Source organism: Paecilomyces variotii (assembly GCF_004022145.1).
Source record: "Paecilomyces variotii strain CBS 101075 chromosome Unknown C8Q69scaffold_3, whole genome shotgun sequence".
Taxonomy (NCBI): Eukaryota; Fungi; Ascomycota; class Eurotiomycetes; order Eurotiales; family Thermoascaceae; genus Paecilomyces; species Paecilomyces variotii.
Genome location: NW_021167142.1, coordinates 433303 through 450924, shown reverse-complemented (window position 1 = coordinate 450924; position 17622 = coordinate 433303). Strand labels below are relative to the sequence as shown.

General features: G+C 50.0%; 7 protein-coding genes across 7 annotated transcripts; 4 read left to right on the top strand and 3 right to left on the bottom strand.

Moving 5' to 3' along the window:
• Positions 1 to 175: 175 nt before the first annotated feature.
• C8Q69DRAFT_201526 (putative CECR1 family adenosine deaminase) lies at positions 176 to 2455 on the bottom strand. Its single transcript, XM_028626084.1, has 2 exons — positions 1977 to 2455; positions 176 to 1910 (listed from the first exon to the last, which is right to left on the bottom strand). The coding sequence occupies exons 1-2, from the start codon at positions 2098 to 2100 to the stop codon at positions 301 to 303; spliced, it is 1734 nt and encodes a 577-aa protein (XP_028486327.1). The 5' UTR covers positions 2101 to 2455; the 3' UTR covers positions 176 to 300.
• A 1839-nt stretch (positions 2456 to 4294) lies between these two features.
• Positions 4295 to 6633, top strand: C8Q69DRAFT_201474 (H+/nucleoside cotransporter). The gene is made up of 2 exons (XM_028626083.1): positions 4295 to 5918; positions 6004 to 6633. The coding sequence occupies exons 1-2, from the start codon at positions 4563 to 4565 to the stop codon at positions 6292 to 6294; spliced, it is 1647 nt and encodes a 548-aa protein (XP_028486326.1). The 5' UTR covers positions 4295 to 4562; the 3' UTR covers positions 6295 to 6633.
• C8Q69DRAFT_201442 (putative ubiquitin conjugating enzyme) lies at positions 6616 to 8136 on the bottom strand. Its single transcript, XM_028626081.1, has 3 exons — positions 7664 to 8136; positions 7253 to 7585; positions 6616 to 7195 (listed from the first exon to the last, which is right to left on the bottom strand). The coding sequence occupies exons 1-3, from the start codon at positions 7768 to 7770 to the stop codon at positions 7090 to 7092; spliced, it is 546 nt and encodes a 181-aa protein (XP_028486325.1). The 5' UTR covers positions 7771 to 8136; the 3' UTR covers positions 6616 to 7089.
• A 448-nt stretch (positions 8137 to 8584) lies between these two features.
• Positions 8585 to 10615, top strand: C8Q69DRAFT_201450 (kinase-like domain-containing protein). Its single transcript, XM_028626082.1, has 3 exons — positions 8585 to 8671; positions 8726 to 8824; positions 8919 to 10615. Exons 2-3 carry the CDS (start codon positions 8739 to 8741, stop codon positions 10432 to 10434), a joined length of 1602 nt encoding a protein of 533 aa, XP_028486324.1. The 5' UTR covers positions 8585 to 8671; positions 8726 to 8738; the 3' UTR covers positions 10435 to 10615.
• A 629-nt stretch (positions 10616 to 11244) lies between these two features.
• On the top strand, positions 11245 to 13993 carry C8Q69DRAFT_460737 (hypothetical protein). The gene is made up of 2 exons (XM_028630193.1): positions 11245 to 11431; positions 11557 to 13993. The coding sequence occupies exons 1-2, from the start codon at positions 11389 to 11391 to the stop codon at positions 13494 to 13496; spliced, it is 1983 nt and encodes a 660-aa protein (XP_028486323.1). The 5' UTR covers positions 11245 to 11388; the 3' UTR covers positions 13497 to 13993.
• A 409-nt stretch (positions 13994 to 14402) lies between these two features.
• C8Q69DRAFT_201395 (bifunctional GTP cyclohydrolase II/3, 4-dihydroxy-2butanone-4-phosphate synthase) lies at positions 14403 to 15843 on the top strand. The gene is made up of 3 exons (XM_028626080.1): positions 14403 to 14651; positions 14778 to 14895; positions 14986 to 15843. The coding sequence occupies exons 1-3, from the start codon at positions 14588 to 14590 to the stop codon at positions 15512 to 15514; spliced, it is 711 nt and encodes a 236-aa protein (XP_028486322.1). The 5' UTR covers positions 14403 to 14587; the 3' UTR covers positions 15515 to 15843.
• A 123-nt stretch (positions 15844 to 15966) lies between these two features.
• On the bottom strand, positions 15967 to 17522 carry C8Q69DRAFT_460732 (hypothetical protein). The gene has a single exon (XM_028630192.1). It carries the CDS (start codon positions 17299 to 17301, stop codon positions 16405 to 16407), a length of 897 nt encoding a protein of 298 aa, XP_028486321.1. The 5' UTR covers positions 17302 to 17522; the 3' UTR covers positions 15967 to 16404.
• Between the last annotated feature and the right edge of the window lie 100 nt (positions 17523 to 17622).

Below are 17622 nucleotides of genomic sequence, written 5' to 3'. Positions count from 1 at the left end.
AGGGAAGATGATCTATCACTCACGCTTATCTATGAAGATAAATGTGCATAGTATTCTCCTTACTCCGGGCACCTACCACTAGGTATCTATCTAGATCATTATGTCTCAGTCACACATCCGGATGCGGTCAAGCTGTTTCGTCCGATCATCGATCATCTATACATTGGACATCAGATGACCGTCTCATGTCAGTCTGATGAGAGCTTTTCTAAATTGGAGACAAATTAGGTGTTATTATGAATTGATTCCAAAGTTCTAGTAACCTATATCATTATTGTCTTCTTCTTTCTTGGTTGTACCTCAGTTATCGTCACCATCCAGCCCTTCGTCTGCAAACTCCATCACGATCCACTGGCAGAACTCTTCAAAGTCGGCATACCACTCTCGCAAGCGTTGTGCTTTCACACCATTCCCAGTGACACCGTCACGGATATCCTTCTGCCACTCAGCTGTGGTTTGGTCTTCAAAGCAGCTCCAGCGGATCGAGTTCTCCGCCATCACAGCGAGGCCTTCGAGGCCCATATTCTCCAGTCCCTGAAGCGCTTGCCAGAAGTCATGCGTCAGTCCATTCCTGCCGTGTCCCAGTACAGCCGGGTCATCGTTACAAAGAGAGACCGGGACTCCCCGTGACAGCAGTGCTGGGAGGGGATGCGATTTGATCGAGCTGGTCAGCCGTAGGATCTCATTCGAGATGGGACAGCATTCAATCAGTATCTTCTTTTCTTTCACTAGATCGATGAGTAGAGGATGCTTATATAGCGAGAAGCCATGGCCGATCCGCCGGGTTCCCAAGAGGATAGCATCGAACAGATTGTTGTCTGTCGCATCTCCGTCACCCAGACACTCGCCCGCGTGGAAGAAAAAGGGGATTTCCACGCCCTCCTCCGCGCAGGCTTTACGAAACCAGAACAGAATGGGTGTCATATCCACGAGTGGTCTGCCTTGGTCTTCCTGCCCGACAACGTCAAAACCGCAGATTATCTCTGGGAATTCTTTCTTGGATTCGATGCATTCCTTCATACTCTCGACAATATCTCGGTTTGGCAACCGGCGCAGAGTTGTCCAGATAATTCTTGCGCCGTGGAATCTCGCTCCCTTTTCTGTTGCTTTAAAGGCCTCGACTTCCTCCTCGAAAACGTTAAGGAACTCCATGTAGTCGTCCTCTGGGGTCTCGCTGTTTTCCCGGCGATATTCAAAGAGGAACGCGACTCGAAAGTCGACATACTTTATCCCATCGACTGCAAGCTCGTCGAGCATTCGACGCAGACACTTTCTTAGTATTGGCTCGTAGAACAGGATCGAATTGATAACGGGGAAAGTCCGCTGAAAGATGGCCCAGATTGCATCCACTCCGTGATGGTGATTATACGAATGATCCGGAGCGATCATACAACGGCTCTTCAACCACTCGCGAAATCCACTCTCTCCACCGCGCGGGAAGGTAGAAGCAGCTTTCTGAATGTGAAGCAGGGTCGAAGGCTCGTAGTCATCTGTCCATATCGAGGGCTTATTGTCCGATTTGGACAAAGGGCGTTTGGAAAACTGGAAAGATACCGGGGCCACATCTAGAGCCTTATCCGATGATAATGGCTGGGGTGCGGAAATGTGTATTCCGGGCGTTGTAAATGCCAGATCGATTAGATAGTCGAGGTCAAACATGGCATCCATGTGGGCATGGAGCAGTGCGCCTTTGGGCATCCGGTGCACAATCTTCCAGAGATCCGTCTTCTCCATGCGATCCTTGGCCAGATTGAACATGATACCTGGATAGAGCACTTCATCAGACTGGTGGGCGATTTTTTCCTCTAAATGATCAGTCCACACATCTCGCTGCTCCCTGGCACGGATGCGGGACACGATCCTGGATGCCTCCGCAGCCACGCGGGACATGGATTTACGAAATGTATAATCTGGACGACGTTAGATCATGTTCACTTCTATTTTCCCCAGTGATGAGAGATAAGGATCAAAACTACCATGACGCTGTTTGCGCTCTTCCTGGATAAGTGCTTCTCTGCCGTTGATATATTTTTGGATGAACGGATCTCCAAACTGAGGGATCCCCTCATCCAACTCCCACTCGTCGTCACCGGAGCCCATGATCAACGAGAACACCTGAGGAGAGAGGCTAGAAAGGTCTCTAGAGACAAGATAGGCGCGCTAGTGATAAGTGTTTAGATGAAAGTAAAGCAGGAAATCCCTGATCGCAAATGGCTGCGCGAAGAGTTGGATGTATTATTTGTCTGCCTTGTAAGTTGTTCCTGACAATGAGATCCCGTCGGCTGTCCGAACCGCCAAGTAAGCACTTAAGTAGAGAGGGTCACGCAAACGGCAACCAAACCAGGACAGTTCCACCACGTAAGGTTTGCGCTACGATGATATTCGAGGTACAGGGAGGTACAAGTCATAATAACGATTATTATTGTCACCTGTCTAAGTACTCGAGCCATCTAATTATTCTCTCGCGTGCGATACGGCGATGCTACTGTGTTATTGCGCTTTTATAGAGTCACCATATATATATGGTTCGCTGCGCAGTGGTCTGGTTGTCCGGCCACATCAAGAGCTTAGCTTGTCCATCACAAAGGATCCTGTAGACTAAATAAGACAGATATCTCCATTTTTCAGGTGGAAGAAAATGGATAAGCAGAGCGGTACACCCTTTTTTTTTCATGGTTCCCCGCAGAGTTCGACCTAGGCAAACCTTTTTCTTACAGGATCAGACTTTAAACCTACGTACCTAGGTACCTAGTTACTATTCATATTATTCCCATCCTTCCATCCAACAACAAAGTTACGAGGGTGGTACCAATCTAGCACTTTCTTCATATTCTATATGTCCTATATATTCTATATATACCAGATTCTACTTGCAGTCGTGCACAAATAACTCGCCTGGTACTCAAACCCAGATTGGAACCAGCACATCCGGGCTCTCCGAAAGCTACTACTACTTAAGCTCCTGAGCTGAGAGATTATTATTAACCTGACAAACTTCTAACCCCGCATATTATTTTATTCCTATCATCTATGTAACTGTCTAGCGCTCCCCGGTTTGTTCTTTTTCGAGCCTAGACTGTTCATGGAAAGTCTGCTGCTGATCCGCAATAATATGAGAGGAGCTTTCCCTTTTCCATTATTATTATACTGACAGACGCTCCAATAGTCTTTTCTAGAGGCTAGAAGGATGCTTGTTCCGTATCCCTTTTATCGCACAGAGGACGGCAGATATCGGGCATGGCATGCACGATTCCAGGGATCACGTCGAGCCAAGTTGCCAAGCTGAAGCTTTCGTGAGACGACCATCGACGGCGTTCTCCGCACAACAGAAGCCCAGAAGCCTGAGCTAGTTAGTTAGGTATCGGCCGCTATCAGTTTCCCACTAACGCAGACTGTTTCCAGAGAAGCAGTTGAGACTGTGCATATAATAATGTTCTTTGTGCGTCGATCGCAGATCTGGGGAAGACTTGAGGTTGACACATTATTATTATTATATGCCAATTCGCTTCTACGAGTCCTCTATTTTTCCTGCTCGAGACATGCACATGCTCATCTGTCCCGTGGTACATGGATCGGCAAGCCGCCATGGCCTGTTTGCCGCCGCCACGCTGCGAAAGACAAGCAAAAACGCCTTCCAGAAGGTCACTGCTCGAACTAGACGCAAATTCGACCGGCGCGATCTCGTTAGCCCAGCACGATAGGGTTCCCCAAGTGTAACATCCTTATCTTTCGGCCCACATTACCGAGTTGACTGGCCCGTCACCCAAACTGTGCGCGGAGCGGCTACCTTCGCACCTAAACCAGGGCACGCGAGCTCGATGGCACGCTTCCTGATAAAAGTAAGCTCGATGGCCATCTGTGGGCGGGAAAAAAATGGCCGAGCAAAACGGGGTCTATACTCAGTCGGTTCTCCCCACTAGTGGCCTTGGGTGCTCGTGCCGGTCGACTGGTTGAAAAAAATTGAGCTTGTCTCGCGTCTTTTATAGACCGTGGGATTCCCATCGCCAAAGCGCCAACTCGTGTCATCCACGAGGAAGACCGGAAATCACCTCATAATCACCTCATCCCCTTTTAAGAGGGCCAGTCAAGTCCAGCGTGGACGGTGTGTGCAGTGGCCAAGAGCTTGTCTGGTGGTACTACTCTATATCCAGCGGGGTTAGGAAACAGAGAGCAAGATGGCCGATGCAGTGCCGGAGCGCACTGCTTCTCCAATTTCTCCAGTGTCTCCTGAGATCACGCGCCATTCAGATCCAGCTTTGGATCCGGCAAACGAGCATCATCATGCTCATCAGCATCATACGGCCTTTGCGGAGCATGGCCGCGAAGACGAGGTGGTCTATTCAAAGGACACCACCTTTGACAAATCGGTCATCCCAGACGCCGCCGTAGAGCACAATTCGTTGAACGGGAAAGGCGATAGCAATGGCGATATTGAGGAACTCGGTGAGGGCTCTGCGAAACGGCCCTGGCACCGGCGTATGGTGAAGCATTGGAGACATGTGTTCCATGCTGCGGTGTGGATTCTCTTCACCGGGTGAGTCCAGCATTTTTGAACATTCCACATGTACATCTTCCTGGGAATTGTCTGCCATTGTTCTTTGGTGATGGAGGAATATGAGCTCTGGATGAGACAATTCAACCCCAGGTCAAATGCTTATCTTTTTCTCTACAGCTGGTGGATTACCGGCTTGATCAAGCATCGATACGACCTCGGATGGTTGATCCCGTTCCTGCTCTACCTCGCCATTACGCTGCGCATCATTTTCTTCTACGTTCCGATCACGGTCGTCACGATCCCGATGCACTTTGTGTGGAATCACACCTCGCGGCCCTTTGTCCGCTTGATTCCCCAGAAGCTCAGAACGCCCGCTGCTGCATTGTTGGTCATTGCAGTGATTCTCGTTGGATCCTTTGCCTCCGAGGAGTCGGCTGATAACACTCGGGCAAACCGTGCCGTCAGTCTGTTCGGACTAGTCGTCCTGATTTTCGTACTATGGCTTACTTCCAGGAACCGCAAGAAGATCAACTGGCACACGGTCATAGTCGGTATGCTGACGCAGTTCATCATTGCGCTGTTCGTCCTGCGCACCAAAGCCGGCTATGATATCTTCAACTTTATCTCCTTGCTTGCCAGAGACTTGCTGGGTTTCGCTGAGCAGGGTGTCGCTTTCTTGACGGACGACACAACAGCTACTTTGACCTGGTTTCTGGTCAGCGTCATTCCAGCCATTATCTTCTTCGTGTCGCTCGTCCAGCTGTTCTACTACGTCGGTATCATCCAGTGGTTTATCGGCAAATTCGCCACTTTCTTCTTCTGGAGCATGCGCGTCTCCGGTGCTGAAGCCGTTGTCGCCGCTGCGTCCCCCTTCATCGGTCAGGGTGAATCCGCCATGTTGATCAAGCCGTTCATCTCTCACCTCACCATGGCGGAAATCCACCAGATTATGTGCTGCGGTTTCGCAACCATCTCCGGTAGTGTGCTTATCGCCTACATCGGTATGGGCGTCAACTCGCAGGCGCTCGTGTCGTCCTGCGTGATGAGCATTCCTGCATCACTTGCCGTCTCCAAGATGCGCTGGCCAGAGGAAGAAGAGACCTTGACTGCCGGCCGTGTCGTCATTCCTGACGACGACGAGCACCGCGCGGCTAACGCTCTGCACGCCTTTGCCAACGGTGCCTGGCTGGGTATCAAGATTGCAGGCATGATGTGCGCGACGTTGCTCTGTATCATCTCCCTCATCGGTCTTTGCAACGGATTGCTGACCTGGTGGGGTCATTATCTGGATATCAACGATCCGCCATTGACCATCCAGCTGATCATTGGGTATATCTGTTACCCGATCGCCTTCCTGCTTGGAGTTCCCCGTGACGGGGATCTGCTCAAGGTCGCGCAGTTGATCGGGCTGAAGATCGTTTCTGTAAGTTCTCCTTTTTTTTCCCCTCCTTCTTCTTCTTCCCCCTCCCCTACTCTGCCAAAGAAGACCTCACTAACAAAACACCCAGAATGAATTCGTCGCCTACAACGCCCTCCAAACCGACCCTGCCTACACCGAAATGTCCGACCGCTCCAAACTCATCGTCACCTACGCTCTCTGCGGCTTCGCCAACATCGGCTCCCTGGGCAACCAGATCGGTGTCCTGAACCAAATTGCCCCTTCTCGCGGCGGCGACGTCTCTCGCGTTGCGGTCAGTGCCATGTTGACCGGTGCTCTGAGCACGTTCACTAGCGCGAGTATTGCTGGGTTGTTGATCACCAACGAGAAGGAGTATTTTTCTTCTTCAAAATCATCATAATCATAGCGTTTGGAGTTGTGTCTTGGTTTTTGTGTTTGTGTTTGTGTTTGTTATTTTTTTCGTGACCCTACTATAGGATAACGAACAGACGATCACTTCTTGATGATCTGTCGGAGATTTCAAGGTATTATGTATGTATGTACGATGTAAATTATAACTATCGAGGATAAATCAGAGAGAGATAATATCAGATTATCTATAATGATGATCCTTCTAAGAGAAAACATGCAGAGCTCGGAAAGACTTGCGGGTCCGCTTTCAGGGAGTCTATATACCCTTAGTTAGAGTAGACTCTCGAATTGTATGAAGACTGCAGTCTACAGGCATCAATGAAGACGATGGAAGATAAAGTATATAGACTATATGCTCCACGTTCCAGATAGATGAATGCATGATGCAAGTAATGCAAAAAGAAACTCAACGCTTTGACTGCAAAGAACTACGCCCCATGTATGTAAGTCCCTTGCAAGGTTGCATGGACATAAAAGGAGACGTTCGACAGAACGCGAGAAGAAAGAAATGAAACTAATGATAGGGATTTCCAGGAATGCATGCTCGTGTAACTGATTCCAGGACCCAAAAAAAGAATCGGGTATAGCCCATTACGCAAAAACTCCAGACCCACGAACCACTTGGATGAGCCACGCCTGTTCCAAAAGCCGACTCGCCGGACCAGCTTAGCCAATATTATCTCCTGAGAGAATGCAAATTCCCATGAACCTGTTATCTCCAGGCACATGGTATGAAGGTGTCGTTTGCCAGACATATAGTTGTAAGTTTTATCCAGCCACTTGTTCACTCGTCATCCTCAATATCCCGGTGTCGCGCGAGGACATGGCGCTTGAACTCCTCTGGGTTGCTGTCCCAGAGCTCAGCCGCCTGGCCGTTCAGTGGGCTTGCACTGGTGATTGAGTTAGCATACTGCACTCGAGAAAACGCCTAATGCATGTCAACCTACTTGTTAGGCTCCCCCAGCAAGCTCTGTAGACTGAGCAGCACGCTCTGGACGTTGTACACGGCACTCCACTTGTCCTTCAGGATATCAAGACAGATCCGACCGGAGAAATCCACATTCGGGTGGTAGATGGGCGTCTTGAAGAGCACCGTCGGAGGCGCATAGGGGTAGTTTGTGGGGAAGGAGAAGGACAGCTTCAGGGTGAGGTTCTCGTACGGCGTCTCGGTCGGACCAACGATGGTCGCCGTCCACGCGAGGAGGTTGCCATCTGCGTTGGGGAAGGCGGAGATGCCCGGGGACGGAGAGAGCATGAGCTGCATCAGTTCCGTCTGAAGACTGTATGAAAAGAAAAAGAGATCTCAGTATCTTGCATCATATTGCATGCCACCACTGCTCAGTCGAGCATTGACGTACCGTTTCGTCACACTCTGGGTGTCAGTCCGCTGCGCGGAGGGAGCCAGCTTGGAAGCCTCATGGGCCTCGGGGGCAGCGTTTTGAGTGTCTTCCATCGTGAAGTCCATGGTGTTCGGAGATTTTGGGGAGTGGTGTAGATCTTAAAAGCGACCTCTTAAGGTTTGGCTGGAATGTGAGCAACAAGAGCGAGAGTCCCCAGTTGTCTGGAATGACGACGGATCCGAACAATGAAGGATGCCGGATGGAATGACGGGAAAAAGGCCCAGCGAGAAAACGGAGCCGACGTAGAAGAGTTGAAGCACAGGGAGTTGAAGAAGACTGAAGAAGCAGGAAATAGATAGTTAGTCAACGTGTGAATATTAGTTATGCGTGAACGAATCCAGGAGGAAGAAAAGAAAAGAAACTGGCGAATTCTTTTGTTTATCTAAGTACTGCCCCAGCCAGGGCGACCGGGCAACGCTTGGCCGCCGTTTCTCGGCCCGTTCAAGACAGATTATTTTATTTCTTTTTATCTATTTAATAGTTCGTTTTGCTCATGAGCACTGCAACACGACCAGCGATCTATCTCGACTGCAGAATCATGGGGGAATCATCCTCTTGTCTGTTTAATTAATTACTCCGTACAACTGTCCGAAAGTGGCTCTCCTATCTCAGCCCTATCTAAGTATCTTGACTGACCCATCGAAAGCCCAGAACCTGCGATCGTCACGAACATACTTTAGATAACTAGAGTAGGCAACGATCGGATAGTGATAGTAGTGGCGTGTGGTAATAGTACTGAGTATTATTATTATTATTAGTATTATTCTTCTAGTAACCATGGTGTAACTATACTATACTCTTACCTATCATCAACACATTACTCGAAAAGGATAAAGTGGCTCGCGTCCCGTCCGGAGCGCGTCCAACAACATCGCCCTCCAGCCTTTCTTTGGCGCTTTTTGACATCGACAGCAACAGTACAACAGAGAGCACCGTTTCTCTGGTGTGATCCAGTATCTCTTCCAGGTAAATAATAATACCTGGCGTCGAATGCGCGACAACTGACTGGTTGCTTCGCAGCCCACCGCCAGAAATGCATCACTCTCAACTCGCCCCGCTGCCAACGGACTTGCCCTTCCGGATAGTCTCCAGAACTATCGGTCAAGGCGCCTATGCTTGGTTAGTCTATCCCTCCACCCCATTGGGATACTTAACTATGGCTTGCAGACCGCCTGTTGCAAGACTCCGCTGACAGAAGCGTCGCGACGGCCAGCATCAAGAAAGCCTGTCCCATCCGCGAAGACAACCCTGTTTTCGCCGTCAAGTTCATCCACAAGGAATATGCCGCTCGCCATGGCCGAATTAGCGCTCGTCAGCTCCAGATGGAGGTGACGGTCCATAAGCATATTGGCGACCACAACAACATCATATCCTTCTTTCACACGGGCGAAGATGCCACCTGGAGATGGATCGCCATGGAACTGGCCGAGGGAGGAGATCTCTTCGACAAGATCGAAGCAGACGAGGGCGTGGGTGAGGACATTGCGCACGTCTACTTTTCACAGCTTATCAGCGCGGTAAGCTATATGCACTCTCGCGGGGTTGGACATCGAGACATCAAGCCGGAAAATATATTGCTGTCCGATGACGGCAACCTGAAGATTGCCGATTTTGGGCTGGCCACCGTGTTCGAATACAACGGCAAGACGAAGCTGTGCACCACCCTCTGTGGAAGCCCTCCCTATATTGCGCCAGAGGTGATCACGTGTAGCAACAAGGGCCAGGCCAAGGGTAAAGGATATCGTGCGGATCTGGCCGATATCTGGTCTTGTGGAGTAGTCCTCTTTGTCCTGCTGGCCGGTAATACGCCATGGGACAGTCCGACGGAGAACAGCTACGAGTTCAGTGAGTACGTTGAGAAAAATGCGCGGACGACGGACGAACTCTGGAGAAAGCTACCGCCGGCTACCCTGTCGCTGCTGCGAGGGATGCTCAAAATCGATACGGACAGCCGATTCTCGATGGAGGACGTTCGGAGACACCCGTGGTTTACCCGTCCTAACAAGTACCTATCCTCAGACGGTAGACTGAGAGACCCGATCAACCTGGCCACCACCATGTTTGAGTCGCTCCATATCGACTTTACGCAAGATCCTCTCGCTGGTTCGCGAAGCGGTACCCAATCATCCAGCCAGATGGATATCGAGTCAGCAAACGATATCGAAGCCAGGCTTTCGTCCACTCAACCGGAGATGCCAGCAGGGGATATGCTGATGGAGTGGGATGCTCCCTCGAACTTCGCCGCTAATGGCATGTCTTCAACCCAGCCGATGACCATGTCCTCTACGCAGAGTTTCCTCATGGCTGATCGTCTCGAAGATGAGCCGTCGATGTCCCAGTTCAGCCAGCACCCATCAGTGCCGCTGAGTCGCACCCAGAAGGCCCAGAAGTTCCGAGACATCGTTCCATCACGTCCTATGACGCGCTTCTTCTCCGCCTGGGCGCTGAAGCTGCTCATCCCTCTCATTTGCGAAGCTCTCCACCGGCTTGGGGTTCCCGTGCCTTCCATCCCCAGCGTGTCTGCCGAAGACAGCTCTGCCGCAATCCGGGTGGCCACCAAAGACCAGCGGATGTGTGTGCTGCAGGGCAAGATCGTCATCGAGTATGTCTCGGAGGGATTGTTCGAGGTCGAATTCCTGAAAGTCAAAGGTGATCCGCTGGAATGGAGAAGATTTTTCAAGAAAGTGGCTATTTGCTGCCAGGATGCGATCTATAAACCCGATAGTTGAGACTGGTGTTCTGGTTCTATTTGTCAGTCATTTACTAAATTGGAGGGCTTATGTACGATATATGATGGAGAGACGGCTGTACGACCTGTATTTACGAGATTCAATGTGGACCGCTTGTACCGCTCTACAATATAGCTATAATAATTGGTTCTAGAACAATTAACTAACAACTGGTTCGTTGACAGAATTGGTAGGCCTTGTAGTGCCTATCATAGCCTTATATAGCGAGAGCAGTTCTTGGGTGTAGCCAAAGAATACTATGTACATAGTCTTTTGCTTCCTGGCGCAGCGGTTTAGCTCCTAGATTGCTCCCTAGGAGTTAGGTCGTGACAGGTCTAGGCATAGTAGAAAGATATGGCCGGCTGACCAGATATTTTTCAGCCCAATGAACTGAATATATCGCATACTATGAGTATTATTATTATTTTCGACTCTCTATCAGGTGACACTAGAGAAGATGTGCAAAATGAAAAAAAACCGTAAATAAAAAATAAAACAAAAAAGAAACGTCAGAGACAGGATTCGAACCCTTAACACTTGTTAGTTTTATGAAGTCACTCTTGAAGAGAGCAAGATATACATACTGCGCACCCTAAGGTATTTGATGTCTCAAACATGGGGTTCAAGTCAAACGCGTTAACCACTCCGCCACTCTGACAGGTTATGTGTAATGCGCTATTCTTCGTTACATAAACTCAACTTTCCATGTTTAGCATGTTCTACAATCATCGAGAACGCCACGTGACGACGGCCCAGTCCAAGCGAGCGGCCCAGCAGCGCCTGCGGGGGAAGTTCTGGACTAAGGGATCGCCTCCAGTGTTAGCGATAAACCCCCCTCGGGATGTTTATCGTCAGAACTCTGGTGTTTTTGAGTACTTCTCTCTTCTTTTTTCGTAATATGCTTTATGTCATGTTGTTCTTGGAGGCAGCCGTCAACGTCTCCTTCTTTTACCCATGGACAGACTCCCCGTAGAAATCGTCTCTAAAATCATCGATTGTAAGTATGAGATAAACACTCCATATCGGCGTTATCGACCCCCGCTTGGACTTCTTTTCCCACTCACCTCCCTCCCCACGTCTATTGCGAATTGCAGAGGCTCATACATGTACTGTCACTTTCAGATCTTACTCCGCGAGAGCAGGTTCAGCTCCAGCTGGTCTCGAGGCGCTTCCTTGCTCTTGCCCGAGACAATCACCTGTGGAGGCTGCACTGCTACGAGGCATCATGGGCCTCGAAGACGGATGCAGTTTCAGCCCGACCGGCGTCTGAAAGCCTTCATACATCCTCCGTTGCGCCGCTTAGTTCGCTAGGGCCAGGCTCGCTCCGATTCTTGATCCAACCCCGGACACGATCGAACGGTGGTGGAGTGACAGGACACACGGCCCAGCGTTCCTCCTTGGGCAGGAGGTCGAGAGCTGCAGCAGAGTGGGATCCTTCGTATGAGACGGAAGATGTGGACTGGTATTCGGAGTATATCGACCGGCATGGGCCCATCTCATTTAGTTGGTTGCAGCAGCCCTATACGGTCAACGAGTCACGACGGAAGAAAGAATTCTGCGATGTGAAGGGCATGGGACTGTTTCGGGACTGGAGCTCTGCGAGGGAAGATAAGGTCGTCGCGCCCGTGGATAACGGGGGCGTGGTCATTTGGGATCTGAACTATTCGCACGCCAACAATACGCAGACGCGGAAAGGGAGGATTGTGGGTTCCAGTGCTCCTGGGGTTCTTTTAACAGACACGTCAGGAAGGAGTAGAACGACAACCTTGGAGTTCACCAATATTGGTGAGTGCATGAGCGTCGATTCGATCAGTCGGAGGGCCTACATAGCGGTGGGGAACGTCCTCAACGAGATCGATTTGGAGACTCTGAGGTTGGTGTCTCAGAAGAGATATGCGTGGTCGATCTTTGCCATGTCGCAGGAGACGGATTATTCAGTGCCTTTGACACTAGCGACTACTCTTAGTCTACACATATACGATTCTAGGCTTCCGGCACGCGAGGAAGAGGCAGAGATCAGTCTCCGGTGCGAAAGAGAGCCATCTCCTTTCCTGTCTGCATCGAGCGTCTACCCACGACCCGATTCCCCCTATTTCCAGCTCCAAGCGGATGGCCAACCTCCTCATCGCATACGCAGTCCGGATCCGTCAGATGTGGGCACCAACTATGCTCCTCTCTTCCAACCCGGGCCTCTCTCGATATTGCACCCTCCCGCGCCACATGTAAATACGATTCTGCTGGCCGGGCGCTTCCCCAGTATTCTCTCCTATGACCGCCGTTTCTTCCCACAACTGCAGAGCACGGTGCATTCAGGAGGCCGGCTGTGCGGGCTAGCTTCGATACCAGCACCCAAGTTCCCCGTCTCATCAGATGCCACATGGCCACCATCACATAAAATAGTTGCGTGCGGCGAATACAACGGAAAGGGCTCTCTCGCGCTATACGATCTCACTTGTTCTGCGGCAGAAACGAACAATGAGCTGTCCAATGAATCCTCCACACTGTCACCGCCAAGATACCAGAATCGCCAGAGTGCCGCCAGTTCCAAGCTGCTTTCTGTGGCCTCCCATGGGACACGGATTGCATATTCTGACTCTGAGGGGAACATCAAGTGGGTAGAGAGGGATGGACGTGGGGAGGTTCGTCGATTCAATATCAATTCGTACCATGCTAGGACTCCGAATCGACAAGACTCTACCGAGCAGAGAGGTTCCGACGAGACGAGTGGGTCACGACTATTTCCCAATCATCCCAGCGATGAAGGTGATGTGGCACGTAAGATTCTCCCTACGGGTGCAAATCTGACGGGTGACGAGCTTCTTGTGTGGACGGGGGACCGGATCGGACGTATCAGATTCGCAGCGAATCCCGACGACTCCATGGACGAAGAGGACGACGAAGTGTTCTCCGACGATGGCCTTGATCCTGTTTCTCGTCAAGAACGACGACACACTAGACAAGAGGAAAAGATGCGAGAGCAAGAATACTCGGAAATGATGCGTCGGGCACTCGAAATGCAAGGAGACGAAGTGATATGGATGGGAAGGCTAGGTATGGCGTGATCACCGCTCGCGTTCATAACCTGAAGCTTGTGGCTGGACAGGGGAGGTTCAGATGGACGGTCCATCTGCGGGCATCCTCTTTTTTGTCTCGAGCCAAGCGTATAGAGAAGGACTTGTCTTCTTGGATGCATTGATGCGTTCATCATACTAACCATACACAGGCCGATTCGGAGTTTTTGGATAATTCCTAGCAATAGTTAGGCATTAGATGGCGCGATCGATTCTTGCAGTCGACAGTCAACCGTGATGCGTCTGGCGAGGGTGAAAGCAGAATTAGTTTCGGGAATCTGTTGCATAGATGAAAGATATATAAATAATCGTCTATATCATGCGTCTGGGAGCAAGAGACTTCTGTCCGGTCTTTATCTACTCTTATACTTACTTATATATATCTACGGGTCCCACAATTAATTTCCTTCTTATTATTTACAATCACTAGTTAAGTAGCTTCTCCTGTCTACCTCTACTGGCATAAATAAAAATGGACGCTTCTTGACCAAGTAATAATACATAATTCCGTTGAGTCAGCTCCTCTGTCTGAGGCCGTAACCAAGTAGAGTAACTAAGTACTAGTTACTAAGTCGAGTAATACTAAATAATAATAATCGATGCCGGAAAGCCCCGCGCCAAGTGGGCTGGCCAGAAGTGGGCTGTTGCTGATTAAGTACTTAACTGAGATTGCCTCATCTCTGCCAAACGCTGCTGGACTGTAACTATACATACATTCCTTGAGAAGGCATTTTTCTATCCCGTCTCTATTGAATTAGATCAAGAACTCTTTACAGACGCGGTTTCGCAAGAAAGCGGGATTTCCCTCACCACCGACGCTGCAATTTTCTTCTCCGCACTCCATCGCCTCCGCACGGGTTGACGGATTAATACAGACTCGCGCGGCAAAGACTCATTCTCGTCTTCTGTGACTGTGATTTGTGACTGTGACTCTGCTCCAGAAAAGCGCTCAATTACTCTGCAGATCACTGTTTATTACGCCGGACTCTCAGCCCGTCTTATTCCCTTCCTGTCACGAATTCTTACCCACGACTCCTCGGTTCCCCGCTTGCGTGAGGGAAAGCCGATCTCCTAACTACACCATGCCTGCTGCTCCGGATCTGCCTCTCCAATTCGACTCCATTGAGGATACGATACAATCTTTCAGTATGTTTGTTCTGCAATCTGTCCCTCCTGAGGATTTGGGAGACCGGATCGTGCCGGATTCGGCCTGCAAATGGCCCCATGATGTGACTCCTCGGCTTGGATACTAACGAGACGCCATTTGAACAGAAAACGGAGAATTCATCGTGGTGCTCGATTCCCAGGATCGCGAAAATGAAGGCGATCTCATCATAGCTGCGGACTCCGTGACGGATGCGAAGATGGCTTTCTTAGTCCGCTATACGAGGTAAATTCTCCATCTATAGCGCGGAGCGCATGGAACTCAAATCATTATTTTTATTTCTTTAAACACGAGCTGACTCTATGTTCTATGTAGTGGACTTATCTGCGCGCCGATCAGCCCTGAGCTCACAACCAAGCTATCCTTGCCCCAGATGGTTGTCGAGAACGCAGACCCGAAAGGAACCGCCTATACCGTGTCCATTGACTCGAGCGACCCCTCCATCACGACCGGTATCTCTGCGCATGACCGCGCTCTTACCTGCCGCACACTTGCCTCTCCCGACGCTCGCCCCGACAGCTTCCGACGACCAGGCCACATTATCCCTCTCCGAGCACGACCAGGCGGCGTCCGGGAACGAACGGGTCACACCGAAGCTGCGGTCGAATTCTGTCGATTGGCAAACAAGCCCCTGGCGGCCGTCATTGCGGAACTGGTCGAGGACGGCGAGGAAGTTGCCGGCGTGGCCGAACTCCGCGGCAACAACGGCATGATGCGCCGAGACAGCTGTTTAAAATTCGGCAAGAAATGGGGCTTGAAAGTCTGCACGATCGAGGATTTAGTGGAATATGTTGAGAAGATCGAGGGATCTGGCTCAAATCCGGTCTTGAATGGAAAGCATTAAGTTTCTGTTTTCTATGAAGGAAATGGCGCGCTCTTATATATTGATATATAGAATACTGAGATGATCTCTGGTAGATCAAATCAAATGTGTATTTGGTGTATACTGTTCTAGGGGGGGCGGGTTAAAATCATCATATACAAGAAAAAAAAATAAGAAGAAAGAGAAGACCAAAGAGTTGGCGAGATGAGATTTTTTTTTTCGCATATACGTTATTACTTCATCGTTTTATATATATTTTTCTTTTACATATACAGTACATATTCTCATCTATGTTCGCGTTGTCGACTTCATGCATCTTTCGACTACTCTTTTTCTCTCTCATAAATAGCCCTTGGACTGTGGCTTTTATGTTTCTCCGTGAAGAATTAGCTCTGCTACTTATTCTACTGTAATATATATATAAAGATTATAACTAGTTCTACGGTAAGAACTGGGAAAAGTGGCATTCGAGATGATATTCAATTTTTATTTCTCTTTTCCTTTAAGGGGTATCTGATTTTTGATTTTTTATGATTTATGTTCCAATAAATCCGCGCTTCAAGTGCAGTGTAGTGGAAAGAATAGACATGTCCTGTTTTGTTGGTGTTAGTAGAATTGTTTCTTTGGTGGTACTGAGTTGATGTCAAGTTAAAAGTCGTAAACGAACACATAAGACAATATGGTCAGCCTCGTTTTTCTTCGAGGGCATGTTCTAGATGAAGCAGGAGTGCAGGAAAAAAAAAAGAAAAATGAAAAAGGAATAGAAGAAGGGATAGAGGTCCCCGATAACTTGACCAGACCAAGCCGAACTAAACCAGAGCGCCGGGAAATGCAAATTGATCATTCATAAGTCAGATGCAGGATTGTTTGAGCCCGGAAATAAGAGGCTTCCAGACGTAGGCTCTGCTCGTCTACCGCTTCAGATGAGAGTAGTCTCTCAGGATACCCATCATGTGGGTATTGGTGGTTTTACCACTTCGTCGAGGTTTCTTGGTCTTCTTCATTTCAAACTTTGGCCGCGCCTTGACGACCTTGTTCTTGTTCGTGGGAGTGATACCGGCCTTTTCCAGCTCCTCCGTCACAGTCTGCTGGTCAGGAACCTTGATCTTCTCCCAGATCTGCTTGAATTCATCGTCAAAGCGTTGCATAAGGGACGGATCATTGGCCCACACCATCTTGGCGTGGTCGTCCTTCTTGTTCCGCGTAACGAGCAGTTTTCCTTCCTTCTCCAGCTGGTTGATCGTGTCTTCCACGTTGGGCCAACCCTCTCGAAGCTCTCGTACGTTCATACCAGCGGCCGTGGGCTGCGACTGTAACTTCTTCAACAGCTGTTCCGCGTTGCGGATATTGTGCGGCGGACGGAAGCTGAACGTGCCTTCGCCGTTGGCGCCCTTCGGGTCATATTGAACCTTCTCGTGAACCTGGAGAATGCTACGGAGAGCATGGATATATCCCTGATCATTCGCGCGGTGCTGGAGGGAGAGGTATGAGACGATATCGGAGAACTTGAGAGGTACGCCCTTCGCTTTCATGTGCTCAATCGCAAAGAGGACCTGCGTCATGATATCCTTGCCCGTGCCTGTGTTCGCGGGCTGCGAGTACACAATATCCGCATCATGCCGCCGTCGTTTTGGATCGCCAGTAGGTGTAGAAGTTCCTGAAGATGGAGGCTGGGAACTGCTGGCAGAGACCCCAGATCCCGCGACGACGCCGTTGCTGCCAGCGGTGCGCTTCTGCTGGGGGAGGCGCCCCGCGGCGTCAACGACATTTGCGTTGAAGCTTTTGATCTGTTGTTGTAGATACGACATGGTGGGAACCGCGACGTATTACTTGGGATCAGCCTCGCTGGGCACTGGTGAATATCAGATAGGGTCCAAGGCCCTGCCTCGACGGAACTAGGCCGGCGAGGAAAAGGCTTAGGCAGACACGCTCGAGAGAGTCAATAAATTCGTCTGACAGGTAAGCAAAGAGGCTGCTGAAAGTGTCTCCAGCGGTAACAGTGAGGCAGTAGCCGCGGAGAAGCGAGTCGAGGTCTGATATCAAGTGAAGCCACTCTGAGGAGTTCATGAACGCGGCGACGTCACGTGGCCACCAACCACCGGCGCTAACCCGACCGGGACGACAAGCAG

Bases quoted from the DNA above. Each gene is read 5' to 3' on its own strand.
- C8Q69DRAFT_460732 (XM_028630192.1), bottom strand. From the start codon at position 17,301: ATGTCGTATCTACAACAACAGATCAAAAGCTTCAACGCAAATGTCGTT.
- C8Q69DRAFT_201442 (XM_028626081.1), bottom strand. From the start codon at position 7,770: ATGGACTTCACGATGGAAGACACTCAAAACGCTGCCCCCGAGGCCCAT. The intron at 7,586-7,663 runs GTACGTCAATGC...CTTTTCATACAG, and splicing joins ACCCAGAGTGTGACGAAACG to TCTTCAGACGGAACTGATGC. The intron at 7,196-7,252 runs GTAGGTTGACAT...CTCAATCACCAG, and splicing joins TTGCTGGGGGAGCCTAACAA to TGCAAGCCCACTGAACGGCC.
- C8Q69DRAFT_201526 (XM_028626084.1), bottom strand. From the start codon at position 2,100: ATGGGCTCCGGTGACGACGAGTGGGAGTTGGATGAGGGGATCCCTCAG. The intron at 1,911-1,976 runs GTAGTTTTGATC...AACGTCGTCCAG, and splicing joins AGAGCGCAAACAGCGTCATG to ATTATACATTTCGTAAATCC.
- C8Q69DRAFT_201395 (XM_028626080.1), top strand. From the start codon at position 14,588: ATGCCTGCTGCTCCGGATCTGCCTCTCCAATTCGACTCCATTGAGGAT. The intron at 14,652-14,777 runs GTATGTTTGTTC...CCATTTGAACAG, and splicing joins GGATACGATACAATCTTTCA to AAAACGGAGAATTCATCGTG. The intron at 14,896-14,985 runs GTAAATTCTCCA...TGTTCTATGTAG, and splicing joins TTCTTAGTCCGCTATACGAG to TGGACTTATCTGCGCGCCGA.
- C8Q69DRAFT_460737 (XM_028630193.1), top strand. From the start codon at position 11,389: ATGGACAGACTCCCCGTAGAAATCGTCTCTAAAATCATCGATT. The intron at 11,432-11,556 runs GTAAGTATGAGA...TGTCACTTTCAG, and splicing joins CGTCTCTAAAATCATCGATT to ATCTTACTCCGCGAGAGCAG.
- C8Q69DRAFT_201474 (XM_028626083.1), top strand. From the start codon at position 4,563: ATGTACATCTTCCTGGGAATTGTCTGCCATTGTTCTTTGGTGATGGAG. The intron at 5,919-6,003 runs GTAAGTTCTCCT...CAAAACACCCAG, and splicing joins TCGGGCTGAAGATCGTTTCT to AATGAATTCGTCGCCTACAA.
- C8Q69DRAFT_201450 (XM_028626082.1), top strand. From the start codon at position 8,739: ATGCATCACTCTCAACTCGCCCCGCTGCCAACGGACTTGCCCTTCCGG. The intron at 8,825-8,918 runs GTTAGTCTATCC...CGCGACGGCCAG, and splicing joins GGTCAAGGCGCCTATGCTTG to CATCAAGAAAGCCTGTCCCA.